The following is a 24,160-nucleotide window of genomic DNA, read 5'->3' as shown; positions in this document are numbered from 1 at the left end:
ACATATATGTTAACGGTTTGTGATCCGTGAATAAGGTAAATTTCTTTCCATACAGGTATGGGCGGAAATATTTGCATGCCCATGATATTGCTAGGAGCTCTTTTTCTATAACCGAGTAGTTTTCCTCGGTTTTAGTCAAAGTCCTCGAAGCAAATGCAACGGGTCTGTCTTGTCCGATTGGTCCTTGCGAAAGCACGGCCCCAATTGCAAACTTACTCGCATCCGTTGTGAGTACGAACGGCTTACTAAAATCGGGATATTGTAAAACGTGGCTACTAGTGAGCAATGTTTTACATTTGTTGAAGGCCTGAATAAAATCATCGGTGTGAGAAACGGTGATTTTTTTTGTATCTCCTTTGCGGAGTTGTTTAGTTAAGGGTTTTACTATTCTTGCAAAGTCCCTTATGAAGCGCCGATAATAACCAAGTATTCCCAGGAATCCTCGTAATTCTGTTTCGGTTTTTGGTATGGGCCAGTTTTTTATTGCCAGAATTTTATCCGGATTGGGTTTAACACCTTCCGGCGTAACGATATGACCAAGAAAACCTACTTCTTTACGTAAGAATTCTGACTTGTCCAGCTGAATCTTCAGATTGAACTTTTGCAAGGCATCAAACACCTTTGTCAAATTAGTTGTATGTTCTTGTAGTGACGTGGAAAACACTATTATGTCATCCATATACACCAAGCAAATTTTGCCTACTAGGTCACGTAGCACGTTGTCCATGACTCTTTGGAAAGTAGAAGGGGCATTCTTCAGTCCAAAGGGCATTTTTACGTATTCATATTTGCCATATTCTACGCTGAACGCAGTTTTAGGAACATCCTTTGGCTCTACCTCAATTTGGTGGAAACCGGATGCAAGGTCAAGTGTAGTGAAATAATTACATCGTCCAAGTCTATCAAGAACTTCGGTGATGTTCGGAATGGGATATTTGTCGTCTATTGTTTTGCTGTTAAGCTTCCTGTAATCGACGACTAATCTCCATTTCTTCTTCCCAGAGGCATCCATCTTCTTGGGCACAACCCAAATAGGAGACGACCAAGGGGAGTTTGAAGGTCGTATAATCCCTTGCTCCAATAGCTCTCTAATTTGCCTTTGGACCTCCTCCTTAAGATGGTAGGGGTACCTATAGCTTTTAGAGTGGATAGGGATATCGTCTTTTGTCTCGATGTTATGTTTTACCACATTGGTAAAACTAAGTTTTTCAGGTTTAAGGTGAAATATTGAATGATAGCGCTGAATCAATTGGAACAGCTTTTTCTTCTCTTCTTCGTTCAGGTGATCCGTCCGAAGCTGGGAAAATAATTCACTGCTTCTGGAGTTCTCGGTTGAATTATTTTCGGAAGAAATAAATTCAAAATTATTCAGTTCCGCGTCAATATTTCGGGGAATTTTCACTTCCACCGCCTCCCTACTGTAATTAGTTATAATGACATTTGTTGAAAAGTCATGTGAACAGTAAAGTCCAGAATGAATTTTGACAAATGGATGAATTTCTACGTCGTTTTCCAGTAGAAAATCGCCTTCCTCAAAACTTGTTCCTATTTTTACTATTTTTGTTTCATTGGAATTCAAACAGACAGAAGAAGGTTCGGGATATTTCCTAAACATTTGGACAGTGGTAGAGGGGAATTTTAACTCGTTCGTTGTGGTTAATATATCGATTTTAAGTTCTTGGAGTGATTGGTAGCCAATCAGGCCGTCAAAAAAAGGATGGAACTCAAAAACGTGGAAGGTGAGAGGTTTTGTTTGTGGGATAAATGGGAAAGGATTAAATTTTGTGTATCGATTTATAGTGTGGGTCCCGCTAACATTCCGAACCTTGTGTGGTTTACTATATCCGCAATATTCTATGTTGATGTGTCTGGGGCTAATATAATTTTGATTTGCTCCAGTGTCAATCAAAAATTTAAGGGGTCCCTTGGATGTATTTATTTTAATATATGGGATAAAATTACTCATCTGCCTATCTGAAAGCTTTGAGCTAGATGAAAATTTAGATCATCTGTAATTTCGTTTTCCTCTGTTTGTTCATGGTTGTCTTGTATTGCAGTTGTTTCATCCGTTTGCGTATGCGCGAAACGGTCGTAATACTGAGCATCTTCGTCGTAATTCTCGTTATACTGTTCTTGCTCGTATGTGCCCTCGTGATAATTAATCGGCCTCTGCTGTGGCCTGTTCATATAATTAACCCGCCTCGATTGGATGGAAGGATCCACTTCCATCGGTGTGGGTTTGGGCATGTGCATTGCTCTCGGCGCGAAAACGTTTTGGTAGGTCTGTTGATAATTCCGCGGGGGAATCTGCGGTCTGTTAAAATTATTAGCATTCGGTGGGGGACGAAGAGGTTGCTGCAAATTTTGGTGTGGATAGTTTCTATGTTGAGGTTTAGGGTATGAGTTTATTTGTTTTGGTATGAATGGTGGTTGTGGTTTGGGTGGTCTGTGAAAATCTGGTTTCGTCAATCCGTGTCTCATTTGGAAATTTCTTTCCTGCACGCAGGCATCAAACGCCTCTTTCAACTTTCTAGGCTGACGGGCTCTCACGTTACCACCGATCGGTTCCCTGAGCCCTGCTAAAAATACTTGTAAAGCGTTTTCAGTGTGAGTGCGGATGCGATCTTCTTTCAAATCAGCATCTGTGGTTGAAATATTCGTGTGGTTCACGAGCAAAGATAATATTTGCTGAACCGACCCGAAGAACTCTTCAATCGTTCCAGTTTGCTGCAACTGGAACAGTTCTCTCGTTAATGTGACCGCATCACGTTTATCGTTGTAGTGTGCGATCAGATTATTTTTCATGTCACTCCATGTCAAAGGAGTACCGTTTATCTCTAAAATTTGGTCTGCATCACCCGTGATTTTCGCACGTATTGATTGCAGCCACACTTTCTCGAATGGGGTATTTATCATGGTATTAAGGAACGGCATTAGATTTTCAACCGCTCTAATGAACGCGTGTAGTTTGACGGGGTTACCGTCAAAACAAGGCAGTTCCTTTATGGCTTGAGGCGTTTGCATCGCCTTTAGCACTTTTTCAGCCCTGTTGAACATGTCAACGGTGGACTGAATTAATTCCTCTTCAGGAATGTTGGTATTGTTAGTTTCTGTGGGGTTCATTTTTTTTTTTTTTTTTTTAATAGTATTTGTTATTTTATTTATTTTAAAAGGGGATAATGTTTCTTTTAGTTTTAATAGTAGAATTGCCACTCACCTCAGCTCCGCTCGTAAACCGCAAGGGAGGATCTTCTCGGATGATGTGGGGGGGGGATGCGCCTGGTCTCTTTTTTTTTTTTTTTTTTCCGGTGAATTCGTTGTTAGCACTGTGTTTGTTCTATCACTTAGTTCGGTCCTAAATATGACAGTTCATGCACAGATTTTGATTATAATTCACTATGTTTGTTCTATCACTTAGTTTGGTCCTAAATATGATAGTTCATGCACAGATTCTGATTATACTTCACTATGTTTGTTCTATCACTTAGTTTAGTCCTAAATATGATAGTTCGCGCACAGGTTACTACGAGTATCTAAACTTGATCACTACGGAGAGAAAAAAAAAAAAAAAAAAAACACTTAGCGCATCCTACCGACTGCGCCAAAAACGACCGGGACTTTCTTTTTAGAGTTTTTAAAAATGCGTCGATTCGATTCGGTCGTCTGATTGAAAACTGATTTCTTTATTCAATTAAAAATGGAATGGTGCTCCTGATGTTCTGCTGCTTCCGCAAATTTGTTTGTTGTTGACCGGATGTGTTCTGCTTACTTCGGCGGTTGTGTGCACGCGTGGCTGGGTTGTTGACGCCGCGATAATATCCAGGTCGCCGCTGGAATTTGATGGTGCGTCGGACTGCGATGTTTCGCGGGCGATTTTGCTGACGGTGTTTATCGATTGGGTTGTCTCGATTTGTGTAGGGCCAGAATGGGCCGTAACTTATATATTATATATATATAGCATATCGAGAATCTTTCAGGATGAGATAGAATTTTTTTTAAATCTCTATTCATATCAAACTCTATGCATATAGTTTTGGGCTGTAGGCAGGTCTAAAACTTGTTATATTTAAAAAAATATCTAATAATTTTTCTTTGCATTTTTGGGAAGCTTATGAGGTCACCTCAATGTTCTGGAAAAAAAAGTAATAAAGATGGTAGAATGGCGAGCGTCATAGCATGCGCTGCCATAATTATTTCTTAAATAGTGACGTCAGCCGTTGTGTTTATCTTTGATTGCCCACCGTATCCATATGAAAATGCTACTTAAAAACGTACAATTTTTTTGGTTCCCGGTGAATATGAAGCTAATGTATTAGCGTGCAGTGAATGTTTGTGAAATCACGGCCAAAAGACGGATAAAAGTGATATTCGTTCTTAGAAACAAGCGAAGTTTCATTATTTAAACGATTGCTCTCTGAACCTTTTTACCACATAAATAATCGAAATAAGCCACGATACAATTTTCATCTGTTAAAAAAGAAACAGCTGAATGATTTCATGAGAATTTTGGCTCAAATTATAATGCAACCGTGAGTACTTTCAATATTGTTTTGTTTCTTCCATATACATTCCATATTGAATGCAAACAATTACGACACGATATTTTGCTTGTCAATACAGATATAGGTCGCTTACTGCTTCACCTCGATATGTACCTCATTGAGGTCACCTCAAGGTATATAGTATTGCTGTGCGAGTTCTTAAACGCATATTTCTCGAAACCATGTTTTTTCAGCTGGTGGTATCGATATCTCACGATATACTCGACCGATTTGACTGGATTTTTTTATCAGCATGCAAATATGAATTATCTAAAGCGTTACATAACCGTTTTATATATCACTTTTTTTAATTTTTTTTTGAGCTTCTAAACAGCGGTTTTTCATGAAAGTAACTGATTTTTAACAAAAAAGGCTGTCATTTTGGAAATTTTTCAAATTTTCAAAAGCCCCTATGAAACGATTTGAGTATTGTCGTAATGTTTCAAAATATTCATTGGAATTCGTTCTGAGACACCTCGTTGCTTCAAAACCGATACCACCAGCATGGTACCGATTTTCAGACAGCATCTCCGCATCCAGCTGTCAACAGCGTGATAATCATCATTCATGCATTCAAAAAATGGAAAATACATAGTCAAATGTACCATAAACAATAATCAAACTACCCGAATACTTCATTTTATTCCTAACATCCGGAAAAAAAAATCACGAAAATTAATTATTTTTCAACCTTCCAGATAGGGGTCCCCCCTTAACATTCCTGTACTCGCGTATAGGTCTGCGAGACCGAAAAAGCAATAAATCGTTCATTTCTTAGAAAATATCAACACTACGACTTTGCGATTCTCTCTAGCTTCGTTATTCGTCGTTCGTCATCGTTTAGCATATTGCATGTGTTGGTACAAAGAGGATGTGTGTCATTTTTTTTAACACTTTCGGTCTAAGACTCCGACGCGAGTATAGGAGTAACTTTTTTGGACAAGTGATCTTGCTCCTATTTCAGAATATTGTTTTATTGAATAGAATGCATAAGATCATTACCGGACTATTCTTATTTGATTTTAGCACTTTTTATCACCTAATTGAACGGATTCATATATTATTCGTTTTATATTCATGCGTGCAAAGGAAAAATACAAATGTTTGATAGTCATTCGCTAAATACAATGGTCATACATGTACAAACTTGTGAAAGAAATGCACTTGTGGAAGAATAGTAAACTGTAAAATATAAACTAATCTGTGGCTTATGGTTATTTTTTTACAATTACAGTTTCGGGAATATTTTTTTATGATATCTAGAGCAACATGTCAAAAGGGTCTATCTTCTTTGATCGATTCTCTTCATCTACATTCTCTTTCATTAATACCTCATCGGTAAACGCATTTCTTTATATTTTCGACAATAAGGAGTGTGAAAAGGAATCTCGTTTATCAAACTACACGGAAAAACTGGAGCGAAATCTGTCTGAAACACCATGGTTATCGAAAGAGAAAGTTGATGAAGAGAATCGATCAAAGAAGATAGACCCTTTTGACATGTTGCTCTAGATATATAAACTGAACAATATCGACAAAAAAAATTATAGGAGGTTGTGTCCAAGATACGACCGCATTGTTGACGTAGAACTACGCTGTTATTTTATATAATTCGCTTGTTTATACCTTAGGATATTATTCTATAATGCTGTGAAATTTTTGAAACAACTGCTTAGTAGACTAATCTCTGAAGTGGTTTTTTCATTGTAGAATCTGTTGACGATAATTGATTGGTGATTCATTCTTGCCCTCGCAAAACAATACACTAGATGATCGTACGTCGCAATTTATTTCATGTCAATGCATTGAAAATTTACCTCGAACGCTATTCCGCCTTGCCTTTTTCGCAATTGACATAGACTCGGCTACAGTCGATTATATACATGTTGTACCAGCACCATTATTCCACATCACATAACTACATCAATATATCTTTGGCACCGCATGGAAACAACAACAATGACAACACTTGCAAGTATCAAATATCATGCTACATGTTAGTTAGTATTGCCTCGTACCTCTAGGCATCGTTCGTACAACGTAAACCAAGCGCCAAACAAGCGTTCGCCATAGCATGTATACAGAGTCATACATTGGTGGCTTGAAACTACTAGGAATATAAACACTTCTCATCATTTTGCGCTATTCTCAATAGAAACGCTTCTGTTAATATTACTGGCCTTGAAAAAGAGTTGCATTACTTTCTCATGCTAGAGAGAAGCGCAGCTGTCACCCTAAGTGGAGGAAGTTTTGTTACTGGCAAGCGAAACCTAATCACATACAAAATTCCAGAACGACATTTACTTTTTTGGTGACTAAACAAGCGAAATAAACTCTTTTTGTAATAACAACCAACGCACCAACGAAGCCCTTATGATGACGGAAAACAAACAATGTTAACTGCTTGGAAAAATACTGAATTATGCCACACAGCTTGTACTTTGCTGTAACACCCATCGATGTGAATTCGCTGATGAGTTTGTCAAGAGCGACCACCTTCACCACCAGCAGGGAGCTTGATTTTGGTTGCTGCCTGGGTAACATCGTTTACATTTTTGACCGACGCGCCGAAATCGCCTACTTCGCTGTTGTTCGATGTGGTGTCACACTCGCGAAGGCTCGGTTCAGTGCAAGCGATATTCACTGCACCAACATCGCGTGTATCATTAGATGACGCTTGCCTCGAAATTTTATTGCCCCTGGCAATGCGTTCGTTTTTTGCAGGGCTCGAGCCTGCCTTCCTCTTTTTCTTGGTCAAACACATTACGAGAAGCGTCTAATTTATGACGCGGAAAGAAAAACACACGATATAAATAACGGGAAAAACGAACTGAAAAAAACCACACGACGATATCCAACTTGGGTTACCACTGGTGAGGTCCAATCTTAGATCGAAGCGCAGCGAAAGCAAAGTGAACTGGATTACTCAACAGTCCGATGCCGAATGAAAGTTTGCCTCAGCGAGATCCACTGTTTATACTCAAGGCAAATATTCCCCTTAATTCTTCTACTTTTCCTTTGTTCACGGAGACATTAAATCCTACGATTTCCCCTCCTTTGGACGTCGATAAGTTGCTCGTTATTGACAGCTCTGTTCGGGAAAGCACACAAATGGACAGAACAAATGTATGGGAAAATGGAAACGTTAAAGTTTTCATGAATTTTAACCATTTACAAACCAGGGGATTCTAATGTATAACATATTAAACAAATCTTACGGAATTTCCGATTCGTTTAGTATGTAAATCGCCAAAACCGTTCACGGCAAAAATAGTTATTAACGTTAAATTTATTTCATAAAAACGTGACCTGTTTTCTGATTTGGCACCCTTAATAAAAGACGTAGTTCTACGTCAAAAACAAGTCGCAGAAAGTTCCTAGAAATCATTTAATATCATCTACTAGTACCCCATCAAAAAACAGTCATTAATTCTTAGTTCACCAAGAACACAGAGACAAAGAATATTAGAAATATGAAAACTAGAAATTCTTGAATCTTTATCATATAGTAACTATCTAGAAGGTTGTTATACATTCTTCTTTTCGAAAAAAGAACCGAAAAACACACTACAACTGCATGAAATGAAAGTAATATGTTTGTCTCGAGCATGCAGTTATGGTATGTTCTGATTCTCACACCAATGAAACCACAATCGATTAATACGTTTTTATGTTATCTTCGAGTTCTTTATATTTTCATGAATTATATTCAGTTGCTTACTTTTAATTAATAACAGGAAAAAATTCGAATTTCGTTATTTGTGTTGGAATATCAAAAATTACTCTGTTTTGAGGAGGCTGAATTAGCTGACTATTAAAACTGAATAAAGACGAAGAAACATATTTTCTGGAGTTTTTTCTTTCAATTATACACTCTTCTTCAAATAAATGCCAATAAAGCCTGAAAAATACACAATAGCAACATTAGAGAGAAGTTCAACTTTCGGTCTGTGACACCGTGCGCGAGTATACGTGTTACGATTTTGCACGCGAATACAGGAGGGTTAAATATAGTTTCTTTCAGGTGCTTTATGCCTTTTGTCTATGGATAATTCGAGTCACGTTTTGGTGTTTTGCTGGGTTGCGCTGACAAAAATAGGGCACCCTGCTCTAATGTGCTATATGTTTTCGTCTTGTTCATGGCACATCCGGCATCAGAAAATGCAGAATCGTGCTTTTTCTGTCCACGTGGTATGTGGATGGCCCCCTCCAACGATACACGAAGCAGAGGCGAGTGCTCATTAATACCATGGACAGACATACAACTGTACTAGCGTTGTACGTGTACAGCGTTGTACAGGTACCACGATAGCATGACACACATACTTTGGTTGTACATTGTACCGCATGTCAAGCTGACAATCATAAATTTGAATATATTGCATTGTATTTTCACCAATATTTGAATGAAAAAGGTTTTTATTTAGCGTCTAAACTATCAAACACAACAAATATGTTTCCAATCTGAGTTATTAACTCAAGAGAAAGTCAATGAAAAGAATGTATACCAAGTGTTTTGATTCGGTTTGTTCATGCTACTCACCACTAACCGTCTATGGCGCTGCGCACAGCACAACTGTAGCCACGTACAGCGGTATAATAGGTCGGTACAGGTACAGCGATTGTACCGAGTTGCTTGCATGGTTCTAGCGCTGTACATGGTGACAGACATACAATTTTCGAAGTACAACGCAAGTACAGCTGTATGTCTGTCATAAGTATAATGAAACAAGTCTCGCGTAACTTTTGAAAAGGTCCTATGTAACAAATGTAAACAAATCGAGTTAATGGATGCACGCTATTAGTTTTCAATCATTGAATGTATTACAAAAACAATCGTTCACGTATCTATCTTCTTCATCTTTTTATCGCTGATACAAAAAATATCCAATGTACAGATTCGGATTTTAAGCGCCCGGTTGTTACTTCGAACGCTTCTTTCCTCCGACGCCCGAAACGTCCGAAGTAACAAAGCAGTCAAAACAATACGAAGTCGTACTTCGGTCGTTTCGAGTTTTTGTTTCTTACAGGTGTTGTTACGGATTTCAGTGCAATTCGACGAGTGATAACAATAATAATCTGCCTTTAGAATGAAATGCTGTTATTTGGATTGTTGTTCAGTAGTTAGTTTCAAATTCTCATCGTGCAACGTAATATGTCCAATGTGCAAATGCGGGTAGTCAAAACGTCCAATGTAACATTTTTCGCTCCTAGTCTTCAACTTTAATCTCAAATCACGGAACAACAGTTACGATTGGTTTTTCAGAGTTATTCTTGACTGCTAGTGGTGAAAGTAGCGATAAAGATCGAAAGCTTTTAAGACAATTCGCGGAATAATGTTTGGGTCTTCAACTTCGTTTTTCTCGAGTTGACGAAAATGTTACATTGGACCTTTTCAAAAGTTACGCGAGAAGTGTTCCTTTTTCCACCATTTGGCAGCACTGTTGAACTGTCGGACGTCGTGACTTTCCATTATGACTCGCTGTTCGTCGTATTCGTAATGAAAAGGGATCAGTGACGGGTTAGTAAATTTTAGAATCAGTTTCAACTAATGTATCATACAAATTGGTACGAAACATTTCGAATTTAGGAACAATTTCGTTCGAGTCTGAAGTGCTGTATGCAAATAGAGGTTAAAACACAGATTTACAAGTGATAATTGATTCACAATAGCAACTCGAATGTTTTAATAGTCTACATAGGAGGGAGTGACAAAGAGAGAGAGTGAACGGGTCTTGTATTGTGTTTGGTGCATAACATTTATATCTTTCGATTGCTGGCACAAGTACGGACGAATCTTCGTACAATCCAAACTAGACGTAGGAATATCGCGAATAATTGAGGTGTTGTGAAAGTAGGGATCTCGGATACCTGCAAACTGAAGTATTAGAAGATATGGATGATGAGAGCAGCGATAGTTTGGAGCTCAGTCGAAGCAAGCGAAATGAACGCATCGACAAGTTGGGATTCCGTCCGCAGAAGGAACTGTTCTGTAACAAGTTCCTCCCGTATGCGGACAAGCTGGATGATGAATCGCAAGCGATCCTGGATAACATCAAGAACAACCTCGGTAAGGCAGCAGCTATGCGGGAAATCACTCCCGGCGTATCGATATACGTGTCCAGATTGATGAAGTAAGTAAATCGATTGTATTTGTAAAAAAAAGAACGATTCCTTCCGTATAACTTTTGGGTGTTTTCTACACCCATTCAGTCTAGGAACGCAAAGCTGTGATTAGTTTTTAATCCTCTATTTTATTTATTTTTATCCCAATAGTTTAAACCCTCTATTCTCATTTTATTAAAAAATCGGTTTGATTGTATGTTCCAGATATATTAAGCTGTATGGTATGAAGTTCTCCAAGGAGGACCACATTAAATTCGTGAAACTACTGCTAGAGCTTATCTGTATACCGAATCTGGAGCCGGACAAAGTTAACAGATTCTGCTACGCACTTACTACACTGTTAAGGTAAAATGTTCACGGGGAGTAAGAATTTATAACAAACAAATTATCTCCACTGGTTTTTTTTTTGCAGGAAACCGGAATGGCTCAGTCCAGATGACCTACAGATCGAGTGGCGACCACTCTACAAACTGTGCAATCTGATACTTAACAAGAACTGTAGCAAGGGAGATCTATACAGATATTTTGCGTAAGTAGATGGCCAATTTGGAATTTTGTTCGGAGGTTTTGGGATCCACATCTCGATAACACACTCTAATCAGCACAATCCTCAGCAGGAATGTGTATAAAGGTGAAACGCCACAGTCTCCGTTAGTCAAATTACTCGCTGTTACAAAGGACATGGGATACGATGTATCCTCCTTTCTGGCGAACGTTGGAATTGGTCTCGAAGAGCCTGAATTACCGTAATGTTAACATATGTAGTCTTTCGTAGAGTTTTACTGTGTGGTGACAGTTGCTAACCTTTTGGTTCTTGAATTAAAAGGAGGTCTTGTTTCGGTTCGCATTACTTAAAATGGCTTGGACTTGTGCTTATCTCGATTTGCTATAGAAGATCCGTAAGTTTAGATTTTCAGGCTAACACTGATCTTTGTTTTATATTTTAGCTCTTTGGAAACAAATCTGCAATTCGCCATTCAATATTGTAACCCGTAAGTACTTTTTTCCCTTCAAAAGAAACTAGAGGTGGGTTATATCTATGATATAACCGCAAGGTGAACGTAAGACTTAGTGATCATTTGCTTGAAGTAACATCTGAATCAATTCTCAAAGAATGAGTAGATACTTTGAAAATTTGCTGCACCTTCTTCTTGTAAATGTGTGAGTGTATACACTGATGGGCGCAAAAAATCCACCCCTATTTGAAATCAAACTATTCCAATGTTGAAAGTTTTTCCAAACTTTTCAGTATGCCAGTCAACACTACGTGAAAGTAGGTGATTAGTAGACCATTTTGTCATTTCAGTATCGTTGGTTTATTTTTTAGAAAAACAAAAAAAATGCTTCTTTTCCTAAACGGTTGTTTTAGGGTTTGACATAAAAGAAATCCACTTGCGTAAATTTGTTTCACCGTGTTTTCTTCCACTATGCTCGTCGATTTTGACAGCATTGTTGTATGGGGTAAGCCGTGGTGCGGTCCAGCTGGTCAAGCATCAGATGTTTGGCAGCGTGTCCGATCGACAGGGAAGAGGATCGAAACGTAAGACTGATGCAAGAACGGAGACGCTGATCTTCCGGGAAATAAAGAAAAATCCACGAATGACCATACAGGCAATTATAGAAAATTTGGATCTGGACCTTTCCAATCGCACCACTCGAAAAGCGATTCAAAAAGTGATTCAAAAAGCGACCGATGATCAGCAACATCAACAAAAAAGCCGCTGGAGTTCTGGAAGCGTGTTTTTTAGTCGGACGAGTCCAAGTTCGAGCTGTTCAACAAAAAAAGTCAACTCCGAGTGTGGCGGAAGTATGCCAAATCGGAACCTCGTGGAGAGTATGTCAAATCGTTGTCAGTTGGTTATCGAGGCCTAAGAGGGTCATATTGACTATTACTTATTTGTTTTTATTTTTTAATCAACCATGAAGTGGGTTTTTTTCTGTCATACACTAAAAAGAACCCATTCAGGAACGAAAGTTATCTTTTGTTTTAAAAAAATTAATCAACGATACCGAAATGGCAAAATGGTCTACAAATTACCTATTTTTACGTAGTATTGATTGGAATACCGAAAAGTTTGAAAAAACTTTTAATATTGGAACTCTTTAATTTCAAATAGGGGTGTATTGTTTTCTAGCGCCCATCTGTGTAAGTATGGTTTTTTGGGTTTCGAATACGAGAGCGTTACGTTGGAGTCACAAGATTTTGAGCCTTAATACCTCTTTGTCGACTGAACGAAATGACATGATAATCAGTTCATTCGTCAGATAAAATGTCTTCAAGTTATATGCTTTCATAATACCTGCTGTTATAGAAGCTCGCTTCTTTATTGGCAAAAAACTCGGATAGCCAATTTTCACAGGCATCTTTTGTGGCTAACTTCTGACTACCTAGCTCGTTCGCCATGGACAAAAACAGGTGGTAGTCACTTGGTGCAAGGTCCGGACTATACGGCGGATGCAAAAGAACCTCCCATCCGAGCTCCCGGAGCTTCTGGCGCGTCACCAAAGAAGTGTGTGGCTTCTTCTTCATGAGTGCTACCTTCAAGCAGTCCAGTTGTTGGCAGTACAGGTCCGAATTGAGCGTTTGGCCATAGGGAAGCAGCTCATAATAGATTATTCCTTGACAATCCCACCAAACACACAGCAGAACCTTCCTGGCCGTTAATGAGGACTTGGCCACCGTCTGAGCCGCTTCAGCGGGCTTCGACCACGACCGTTTGCGCTTCACGTTGTCGTAAGTGACCCACTTTTCATCGCCAGTCACCATCCGCTTCAGAAACGGGTCGATTTTGTTGCGATTCAGCAGCGATTCACATGCGTCGATACGGTCAAAGATGTTTTTTTGCGTCATCGTGTGTGGCACCCATACATCGAGCTTTTTTGTGAATCCAAGCTTTTCAAATGGTTAATAACGGTTTGATGACTTATCCCCAGCTCTTGGCCGATGCTACGGCTGCTACTATGCCGGTCTTTCTCGGCTAATTCAGCGATTTTGTCGCAATTTTCGACGACAGGCCTTCCGGAGCGTGGCGCATCTTGGACGACCTCTACACCAGAACGAAAACGTTGAAACCATCGTTGTGCGGTGGAAATGGAAACTGTATCGGGTCCATAAACTGCACAAATTTTATTGGCAGCTTGAGATGCATTTTTGCCTTTGTCATAGTAGTACTGTAAAATATGTCGGATTTTCTATTTATTTTGCTCCATATTTGCGACACTATAACTCACGAACGACTTAACCAAACAAAACACTGTCAAGGACTATATTATAGCGCGCAAAAATACCTTTCCAACAAGCTATAGTATGAATACAACTCGATGTATCGATACAATGAATACAACTAGAACTACGCGCTTACAACGACACCTCGCGGAAATACCGCAGGACTTTTTTGACAGCCTAATATGTAGCGAAAGAAAAAAATTCAGTCAAAGAAGCAATCGCGTAGAACTTGTGCAAAAATTGTTCTCTGCTTTCTCATGTTTGCCTTATACATAATACATTGCATGTCACTAATTTTCAAACGTTGCGTGTGATATACCATTTCTAATAGACGAAATAACTGTCGCTTCCAATCAATCTACATAAATGTTGCGCTCGCTCTGCCCTTCCTTACAACGCCCACTTCCCGTTTGAGAAATTGTTGGGCCTGATCACGAATGTCACTTCACGGTGAAAACGGAGTGAAATGCATATAACTTTGCATACAAATCATTTCGTTTTCACCGTGAAGTGACTTTCGTGATCAGGGCCGTTGAATGGACATCGTTGACCCTTAATAAGTTTCCTAAGAACGTAATCTTACGTTGATCGCATTTGATCGAAGAAACTACAGAATAAAAATTATTGGATCGCAATATTTTATAAAATCTTTCACTTCAAAGCAAAACGGAAAGCATTGCGTGTGGTGTGGTGGCTGTCTTCAATGCCCAGCCTTTATCCCCCTAAAGCGGAAGCCTTTTTCGATGCTGAAGATTTCGTTGGCCACCTTCTCAGTAGTACTACTTCTCCCCGGTGGATTCCTTTTTGGCCTTAGGGGGAAACTTGAACGAACTCGACGCATCAATGTCGTCTGTTTGCACAAGCTGTTGTGTTTCTCCAGCGTTTTGATTGCGATCACTCGATCTTCTCGTGCATCACTGGATGGTTGGCAGTGGGGAACTAGTCGGGGTTGAGATATTTGGGAAATTGGGTATCGTTGTCTCAATCGAGAGTTGCCACCCGCACTGTAGCGTTGTCCATTATGACCAGGAATGGCATTTGGTGTTTGACTGGTTGTCGAAGGTGGGCGACGGTGAAATGATTGGACAAGACAAACAAAATAATAACGAAAAAGAAGAACGCAAAAGCATTAAATTCTTATCCTTTCGATTGAAAATCTGGGGAATGATGATTGGTCGAAGCTGAAGTTGCTTGTTTCATCGACAAATTGTATTCAATTGAGGAACTGCTGATGGTGAAGTGAGTACGGTCTGGAGTAAACGATGGAAGACAAATATCTGACGAAATATAGTGGTGATAAATTCTCATAAAGCGAGACTGTAAATTTAGACACAGGAATTTTTCAGAGTTTTCAATCACAAGTGACTCCGCATTTCATCAGTATTCAGAGAAAATGTTCCGAGAATCGGTTCTGTAGAGGTGTTACTCCTGTCAGAAACTCGCGATTCATGTTATGCGCTGAGTGATACAGCCGAGAGCTATACGCAGACAATGATATTGAATTCGTTCCAATTCTACAAGGTGACTATTAGCTGCTGAGAGAAATCGAGCGAAGAAAGTTGGCCATCTCTTAACATTTTGGGTTCAAATACTTAATGTCGATATTCCAAGTGCATTTTGAATCAAACCAGACACCAAGATACTTGATGGTCAATGATTGGGTGATGCTTCTGCCCAAAAGCTTAAGTTGCAATTAGGCTGGGAACCGAGACCGTTGTTTTTATATATTTCTTGTTGGCTAATGAATCAACATAGGAGTGGGGCTGGGGCTGGCGATGGAAATTCGTAAGACAAACTAGGCTAATAAACTCTTTGAGTTTGAAACCTTCAGCAACTGAGCAATAAGTGCTCCAAATTAGACGATTATCGCGATGCGAAAGATTTTCCGTTTTGCAATATATAACGTTTTTATTTCACACCAAGACTGCACTATAATTTATTTTACTGGTATGGAAGAATAATCTTTAGCTTTCCTGTTATTTGCACTTGATCGAAGAAATTAAAAGAATGTATTTGATCAGAGTATTTGATAAACTTTTTCGTTTTAAAGCGATTTTGAGTTCTGAACTCTGAATTTGATTTGCTGAAAACGGTGACGTTGCACAAACAGGCTCTTGGTGGTGACATCGTTCATCGGCGCTTTCTGGATTAACGAAATTAGCTTCGCCAAATTAGTCTTGAGCAGCGATAATATGCTCCAACCGCTGTACAATTATAACTGAATGGATTTCAGAATTAGCACAGGCTTATACAAACAATTTTTTTGAGCTATTGAAACGTTGAAGTTTTTGGACCAATAAGTAATAAGCATATAATGCGTAGACATTTTATCTTTCGAAGGAAGCAGTCATCATATCATTTCATTCAACCGGCAATGAGGTATTAACCGTATTAACGCTCAAAATCTTGTTTCTCCAATGTAACGTTCAAAATCTTGTTTCTCCAATGTAACGCTCTCGTTTTCGAACTTTGAATTTATACCCCAGTATAGGAATGAGAGACTTAGTCCTACGTCAAAATTGTTCTCATTACTTATTACCAATTGAGTTTGTTCTTTTAGCTATTTTCCGCGTTCAGCGACGCAGGAAATTCTTGACGAGCTGCTGCCTAAGCTGCAGCCTTTGGACACTGGAAAGGGTTTCAACACCTTCGGATTGCTTCATATCTTTCTCAGTGGCGAGCACGACTACGATTTGTGGTTCGAAAAATTTATGACCATCTGGAACGCGTATCACAACCCGCCATGGAGTATCGACATGATGATTTTGTTCGCTTCGGCAAGTTATCGAAACATTGGTTACATCGATTGGGAACCGTACATTCCCACAATGTTTGCCAGGATATTGCGCTCGATCGATTTCCCGGTGAGCTATAAAAATACCAAAAGCTCCAAATTGCAGGGACTTTCCCCGCAGTCTGTTGCCCTCTGGATTGTGTCGGTCCTGGGACCCAAAAGCTCAGCGCAGCAATACCTGAACAAGTTCATGACGACGATCGAATCCTATCTGCATCCGGCAAATACTGGTAAATGGGTCTCGATGCTAGGGGAAATTCTGATACATCTGCCTAAATATTTCTTCGATCGATTAATTCTTGAGCGGTACAGGAAGCACCCGTACAGGAAACCAATCCCCGAAAGTCACAAGCTGACAGACGATTGTATCACGGCGTTTGTGGAGTGTATGAAACCAGTTACTCTCCAAGCGATGTACTCCAGGCTGAATCCACAGGACGTAGGCAAAATTTTCCAACATTTGGCGGATTTAAGGCCAGCGCTGATCATTCCATCCATCATCGATCGTGTGTATGCGAGTTTGGATTCCCTAACGGAGCCGCATAAAATGACTGCTGCGTTGCATAGTTTAATCTACGTATCTCGGGCGCTTGTGTCCGGTCACAACGGATACACGGAGGGGAAGAATCACGTGATTCCATTATTTTTCGCTATGCTGCCAGGAATCGATCCGAACGACTTTAGAAAGACTTCAATCACATTCAACTTCCTAACGTCGATAGCGTTTTTGATTCCCATAATCGATTGCTCAAAAGCGGGTCAGTACCACGAGTTGAACGAGGAGGAGCGTCTGTTGTGTGAGCAGACGGCCGATTTCGAGGATTTTGTCCTCCAGTATCTGGATAGGATATTTCTGCTTATAGAGAGTAATTCGCTAGACAACGTTCGGATGGAACAATCGGACGCGGATTCGATGAGATCAAAATGGGAGTCAATTTCCGAAGCTCTGATTCAAGCATGTAGCCACGGAATCCTGGGACAGTGCTCCGAGAGTATACTGAATTCAGCCTCTAGGAAGTTGATTGATTTTGTTAAGACTCGGCTGTTGGAACCGAAGGTGGCAGGGCAAATGATGGGATGTTTGATAAGGGTATTCGCTAGGATTCATGGTAAAGAAGTGCAGCGTTCGCTGATGCCTTATTTGGTTCAGACCATAGAACGATACATGGAAGATCACGAAGATATAGCGGAAGTGGAGAAGCAGAGTGATGAAATGCTGTACTATTTGCTACTGCTCACGAATATGATGCGAGGCGATCCGGTTGAGATTGTCAAGTACGTTGATGATGTACTGCCTATTTTGGATCGTATTTTGAAATTCAAGTGCAAGCAGGCAAACAAGTACGGATCCACACTTTTAGCCAACCTGATGAGTAACCTATCGACGATGCAAACATTGGACGTTAAGAACAGTCCCGATAGCTTCGAGAAACCGCTGTCTGAAATCCTACCTATTCGATGTTGGGGCGAAAAAATGCCTCCAGATGGAAAGCTGAAGTGGTATTTTCCCAATGAGCAAGCATTGATGGTTTGCTCAAAATTGTTGCATCGGTATTTGATACCAATCATGGATAATTTCCAAAAATACAGCGCCGATAAAATGGAACTACATCGGGACGATATCAATCGAGACTTGGTGATCATTCTCTCGCTGGTCAGATGCTCTAATTTTCTGCCTAACTGGGATGATGAGGAGCCACTCCCAATCTACGAGTCCACTATTGATCGGCATGAAATGAAATGGAATGTAACCCGAGGGTTTGAGGATTTAATAATAAAAATGCCAGACGGACAAAACGTTCGTAAGGCAATAGTGAAATGCATTACTGCTTTGCAGCGGAAAATTCTGGAAAAATCAGAAGACGATGTGAAATCGCTAAAATCGATTCTCCAATTGTACGACAAAATATTCGTTCGAAAACACTCGAACGCGCTGTTTGATAGCCAAGTAAAAAATTTCGCCAGCACGAAGAAATTCCAGAATTATAGGTTGACCAAATTTAAGCGAGACGTTCGGGCTATTGTCGCCACCCGAGTCATTATGCAGCAGGACTGTCGGGATGAACTGGATCAGCCGTTGTTCACCGCCACTCATTTGGAGGTGTTGATGAACCTCTTCGATCTTGCCACGTCGCATTACAGCAGTGTCCGGGTGACAGCTCAATGCAAACTGTTTGTGTTGCTTTCCACTTTCTCGTTCAGCTACAAATATCTAACGGACAGGATTGTCGATAGCTTACAGTTGGACTCGAATAAGAATCACGAAGCGTTCAAGGGAATACTCTACATTTTGATAGTTAATCGAAGGTCTCGTCTCGTTATCAAGCACGACTGGGAGTTCATTAGTCGGATATGGGTGGCTCTGCTGAAGTCTAAGCTTTCGGAGAAACCATCAATCGTAAAACTGCTGGATGCTATTACGGAGGTTATAAAGAATGAGTTTCCCACAGTATCAACCGAACTAGAAGTATCGGATGTCTGTGTTGAGTGTGGACTGGCATTGAGAACGCGTGAAGACGTCTTAGACTTGGAAAGCGGTCGTATGGCTCGAGCTGCTAAAAATAGCAAAAATGTACAGATGTATTACGATCTAATCGCCCAAATTCTTTCAACGGTGGAGAACGATAAACTCCACTGGAGATACAATTATCTAGCCTCGTCAATGTTATACAACTTGGTTCACCCGCTGACCAAGTTTCCCGCTTCGGTGGCACAATTTGCCGTGAACAATTTAATTCACGATTCGATAGACGACCGGAAACAGGCGATCAAATTGCTAAACCATGTCTTGAGACAGCAGAAGCGCGAACATTTGAAAGTTGCTGCTAATCCGTATGAGATTGCGGGGTGTCCGGAGAAGGCACCCGTGCATGGTTCGAGCGTCCAGCCAGGTTATCGGGAGGACAACCTCTGGCTGCAGTACGATGTAGAGAAATTACCGAAAAGTCAAGAAGAATGGGATCAACCCCGCTATGTGTATAAAATGGACGGGTATTTTGGTTGGAGCTCTGATTTTTCCGTCTATGCACCAAGTAAGGATCAGCCAAAGTTGGATCGGACACTCGAAGAAATGAACGAGCATGAGCAAGTAATTTTCAATTTTTTTAACAAACAGGAAAACATCGATAAACTGATTAAATTTTGGTCACTGGAGGAGAAAAAGGGACGTGACAAGTTTAACCGTAATCGGTTTTGTTTGATCAAGGGTCTAATGAACGCTTTCGGGGATTTATTTCTGGACAAATTCGTGAAACACCTCCGGCCCTTGATTGAGGATAAAGCCTCCGAGAGTAATCATCGTTGCTCCGCTGAAATAATGGCCGGCATTATGAGGGGCGCAAAGCACTGGCCCTACAGCAAAACAGAATCAATGTATGAGTCGCTGGTACCCTTGATACGGCTTGCATTGAACAATGTAACGGTCGATACGGACGGATATTGGGGTACGTGTTTTGCCACTGGTGTAGAGTTCATAGATCCCTCGAAGCAGTATTGGCTACATGAAATTCTGCTGGAGAATCCCCTGCAGGAAAGCACCAGCTTTATAGATTGCAATCGATTGTACTGTCTGCAAGGAGCGTTCAATCAGCATGTTTGGAGAATGACCACTGTCGCGAAACGATTATTGGAATACCTGCGTCCGTACTTGGACCATTCGTTCCAAAATGTGCGCGAGAGAATCGGGAGCACACTGATAAACATTTTCGAAGCAGATTTACGTTTCCAGGGAAATCAAGGACTGGAGTTATCGCCCAAAATAAAAGAAATGATTGCCTATGTCATGCCAAAATTGAGCGTTCTGTTGAACGAGGAGGATGCATCTGCTGGTAAAATGGATATCGAGTCAGAAGAAGGAAGTTGCAGTAAAAGACAAGACACAGAACACGAGACCGCTGTAAGATTATTCAAAACCGGTAAGTTGGAGAGATATAAATAGTTTCTTTTCTAACTTTGTTTTCTCGTTAGTGGCTCAGTGGCTGACTAGCTTGATTAATCGATGCTCGAACGGAAATGAGATTGAGTATTTCGATTTGCTTCCGATTGTGTGTCGCTTGGAGCGTTCCGAACAGGACCAAGAGTTGGCTGAGATTTGTTCTACTTTGCTGGCAATGATTTCACAAGCACTAACGTTACCCCCCTGTATGGATGCGGCGCTGGCTAAAATAGATCAAATTTCCAAAATGTCTTCATGGTCGGCCCGACGATCTGTGATCGATGTGCTTCAGGTGTTGGTTTTTTACAATATGACAATAATTTTAAGCAACGAAAAGTGGAAAACGAAAACGCAGGACATCGTTCTTCGTTTGCTAGAGGACAGTGTGGTGGAGGTTAGAGAGAAAGCTGCTGAGGTGTTGTGTGGTCTCCTGCATTGTTCATTTCTTACCGCCACGGAAGAGCTGTTGGAACTGTTCAAGGACAAGTGTCGAACGAGGATGATGAGAACGAAAAGGCTAAAAATCACACCGAGCTGTTCCAGTGCTGTTTTAAAAAATGATGGGTATGTTCACATACAGCGATGATTGACATATTGTAATAAATGTTGCCTTCTTTACAGTGGGGAGGCAAACGCAGTTCGTGCTCGTCACACCGGTGTTCTCGGTCTATGTGCCTTTATTTCTGCATATCCATACGAAGTGCCTGAATTTGTACCGAACGTATTCGAGCATCTGGGAGCGCATTTGAATGATCCACAACCGATTCCTGTAAGTTTTGATTTGGTTGGTTGATTTTAATCTATAGTTGTTATTTTGAATTCCTCAGGCAACGATCCGCAAGACATTGGGTGACTTCAAAAGAACTCATCATGATAACTGGGAACTACATCAGCTGAAGTTCACCGAAGATCAATTGGCTGTGCTGAGCGACCTCACAATTCCACCATCGTATTACGCGTAAACAATTGTTCAATCTCTTCTTCGGTTTCGTGTTTATTTTTCCACGAGGGAATGTTGTTTTTGTTCTATTTCCTTCCTTTATTCAGTATATATATATATATATATATATATATATATATATATATATATATATATATATATATATATATATATATATATATATATATATATATATATATATATATATATATATATATATATATATATATATATATATATAGTTAGATGACAACGGAAATATAACACACCTAAGGCATTCGGTTCAGCTTACGGTGGTTTATATTGTATCAAATTTATGGATTTGGTTTTTATTGCATAATTAAACGAGACACTTATGTAAAAAGCATAATAGAATAGTTTTTTTTTTAATATTCCGAATATCGTGATGTGTCCTAAGATGGCTAAGATGAACACCTGAACAGCGCGCAGACAGGAGACCAAGACGGCGTTGAGGAAGACTACATCGGTGCAGTGAACTACGACGACGTACCACCCCTGACGATGGGTGAAATGAAAGAGGTCATTAATCAGTTAAAGAAACACAAACTAGCTGGTAAGGATGGCCTCGTAGCGGAGCTCTTCAGGGAGGTCTGGGAGAACTTGTAGAGTGTATGCACCGGTTGATAGTATGGATCTGGGACACAGAGCAGCTCCCGGAGTAGTGGAAGGACGGTGTAATCTGCCCCATCATTAAAAAAGTAACAAGTTGGATTGTGGGGACTACCGTGCCATCACAATCCTGAATGGTGCCTACAAAATTCTGTCTCAGATCCACTTTCGCCGTCTATCACCAATAGTAAGTAGATTTGTGGGAAGTTATCAGGCCAAATTCATCCCAGGGTGCTCGACGACGGACTAGTTTTTTACAATGGGGAATATCCTTCAAAAGTGCCGCGAGTATCAGGTCCCTACGCACCACATCTTCATTGATTTCAAGGCCGCATATGATACAACCGACCGACGACAGCTATGGAGAATCATTGAAGAACACGGCTTTACCCGAAAGCTGACAAGAACGATGGACGGTGTGCGATGCAGTGTGCGGATCTCAGGTGATCTGTCGGAATCGTTTGAGACTCACGGGGAACTTCGACAAGGCGATGGACTTTCCTGTCTGCTCTTCAACGTGGCGCTGGAAGGCGTTATGCGGAGAACTGGCTTCAATATTCGGGGCACGATTTTCAACAGGTCTAGTCAGTTTATCTGCTTCGTCAGCGACGTGGACATAATCGGAAGAACACATGCGACGGTAGCCGACTTGTATACCTGACTGAAACTTGGAGCAGGACTGATTGGACTTGGGATCAATGCGTCTAAGACTAAATACATGCCAGCAGGAGAGTCTGATTGTAACAAAATTCATCTTGGTAGTAATGTTGTGATCGACGATGACGAGGTCGATGTGTTAGAGAAATGTGTCTACCTTGGCTCGTTGATAACAACTGACAACAACAGCCGTGAAATTTGAAGACGCATAGTCAGTGGAAGTCGCGCCTACTATGGGCTCCGCAAATCCTTGAGGTCCAACGAACTCCGATCCAGCACGAAGTGTACCATGTACAAATCCCTTAGTCGACTGTAGACACGAAGCATGGACGATGCTTAAAGAGGACTCTCAAGCACTCGGTGTTCATTGAAGGACAAAGGGAAGAATGTTTTGATGCAACATTTCACTTGGTCGGACACTGTGCAGTAGATGGGCAACATCGAGCCCGAAATCGGGCGACAAAAAAGAAATTTTAACCCGTTTAATGTTTGTAAAGACTATAAGTGTTGTTTCTTAGTCCCGTGTCGCGTCTCGTGAGTGGTCATTCGAATTTCCTTCCATTTTCTGGTTGTCAAAAAAATGTGGCTTCTCTTTAGTCGCTATGGTCGTATGCACTTGGTCAACTCTGAGTGCATACTATCATCAGTTTTTGCTGATCAGTCAAAATAAATGCATGCCATGAACCTGGCTGTTTGCAACATTAATGTGATCTGATAAGAGCAGAATGTGGGTTAAGAAATTCTTGATTTTTTGCTACTAATATGTTTTTTTCTACTTTTTCTAATTGTGTTTGTCTCCCTTACAAATGAAACACAAATTTCTGTATATTCGAGAACCAATCAAGCAATTCGAGCCAAATTTGGTATGTGAAGGTTTTAGGGGGCACAAATTGTTAATTGACACTCCTTCTCACTTTCTTCTCTAAAGAGGGGCTACCATACGAATTTAAACGCAAATTTCTATATAACTCGAAAACTAATCAAGCAAATGGAACCAAATTTGGTATGCGGAGGTTTTTGGGTACGAGAAATGTCTCTATGATGTTTCCTCCCTCCTGTGAAATAGAAAGGGGGTCCCGTAAAAATAATACACATACTTCAACCAAACATATTCCAACCAAACTTGACAGTTGAAAAACTCTGAAGGAAAATGAGAAAATTCGAAGAATTCAACTCGCATGTTCTACGATTACATAGTGATAAGCGTTGTAAGTCCAAATGATGTTTGCCTTAACGAAATTGATTTTTGTTCGAAAGTGGAAATGGATTTTAATGTGATAAATTGCACTCCTATATCTTCTTCTATTTATAT

At 40.3% G+C, this 24,160-nt stretch overlaps 1 protein-coding gene across 1 annotated transcript; it reads left to right on the top strand.

The window, feature by feature from the left end:
- Window positions 1–9,997: 9,997 nt before the first annotated feature.
- Window positions 9,998–21,704, top strand: LOC129776830 (proteasome activator complex subunit 4-like). The gene is made up of 8 exons (XM_055782710.1): window positions 9,998–10,675; window positions 10,872–11,012; window positions 11,080–11,196; window positions 11,615–11,659; window positions 16,454–20,601; window positions 20,654–21,185; window positions 21,243–21,390; window positions 21,449–21,704. Exons 1-8 carry the CDS (start codon window positions 10,437–10,439, stop codon window positions 21,581–21,583), a joined length of 5,505 nt encoding a protein of 1,834 aa, XP_055638685.1. The 5' UTR covers window positions 9,998–10,436; the 3' UTR covers window positions 21,584–21,704.
- Window positions 21,705–24,160: the final 2,456 nt, after the last annotated feature.

Source organism: Toxorhynchites rutilus, chromosome 3, assembly GCF_029784135.1.
Source record: "Toxorhynchites rutilus septentrionalis strain SRP chromosome 3, ASM2978413v1, whole genome shotgun sequence".
Lineage (NCBI taxonomy): Eukaryota > Metazoa > Arthropoda > Insecta > Diptera > Culicidae > Toxorhynchites > Toxorhynchites rutilus.
This window is presented reverse-complemented; position numbering and strand designations above follow the sequence as displayed.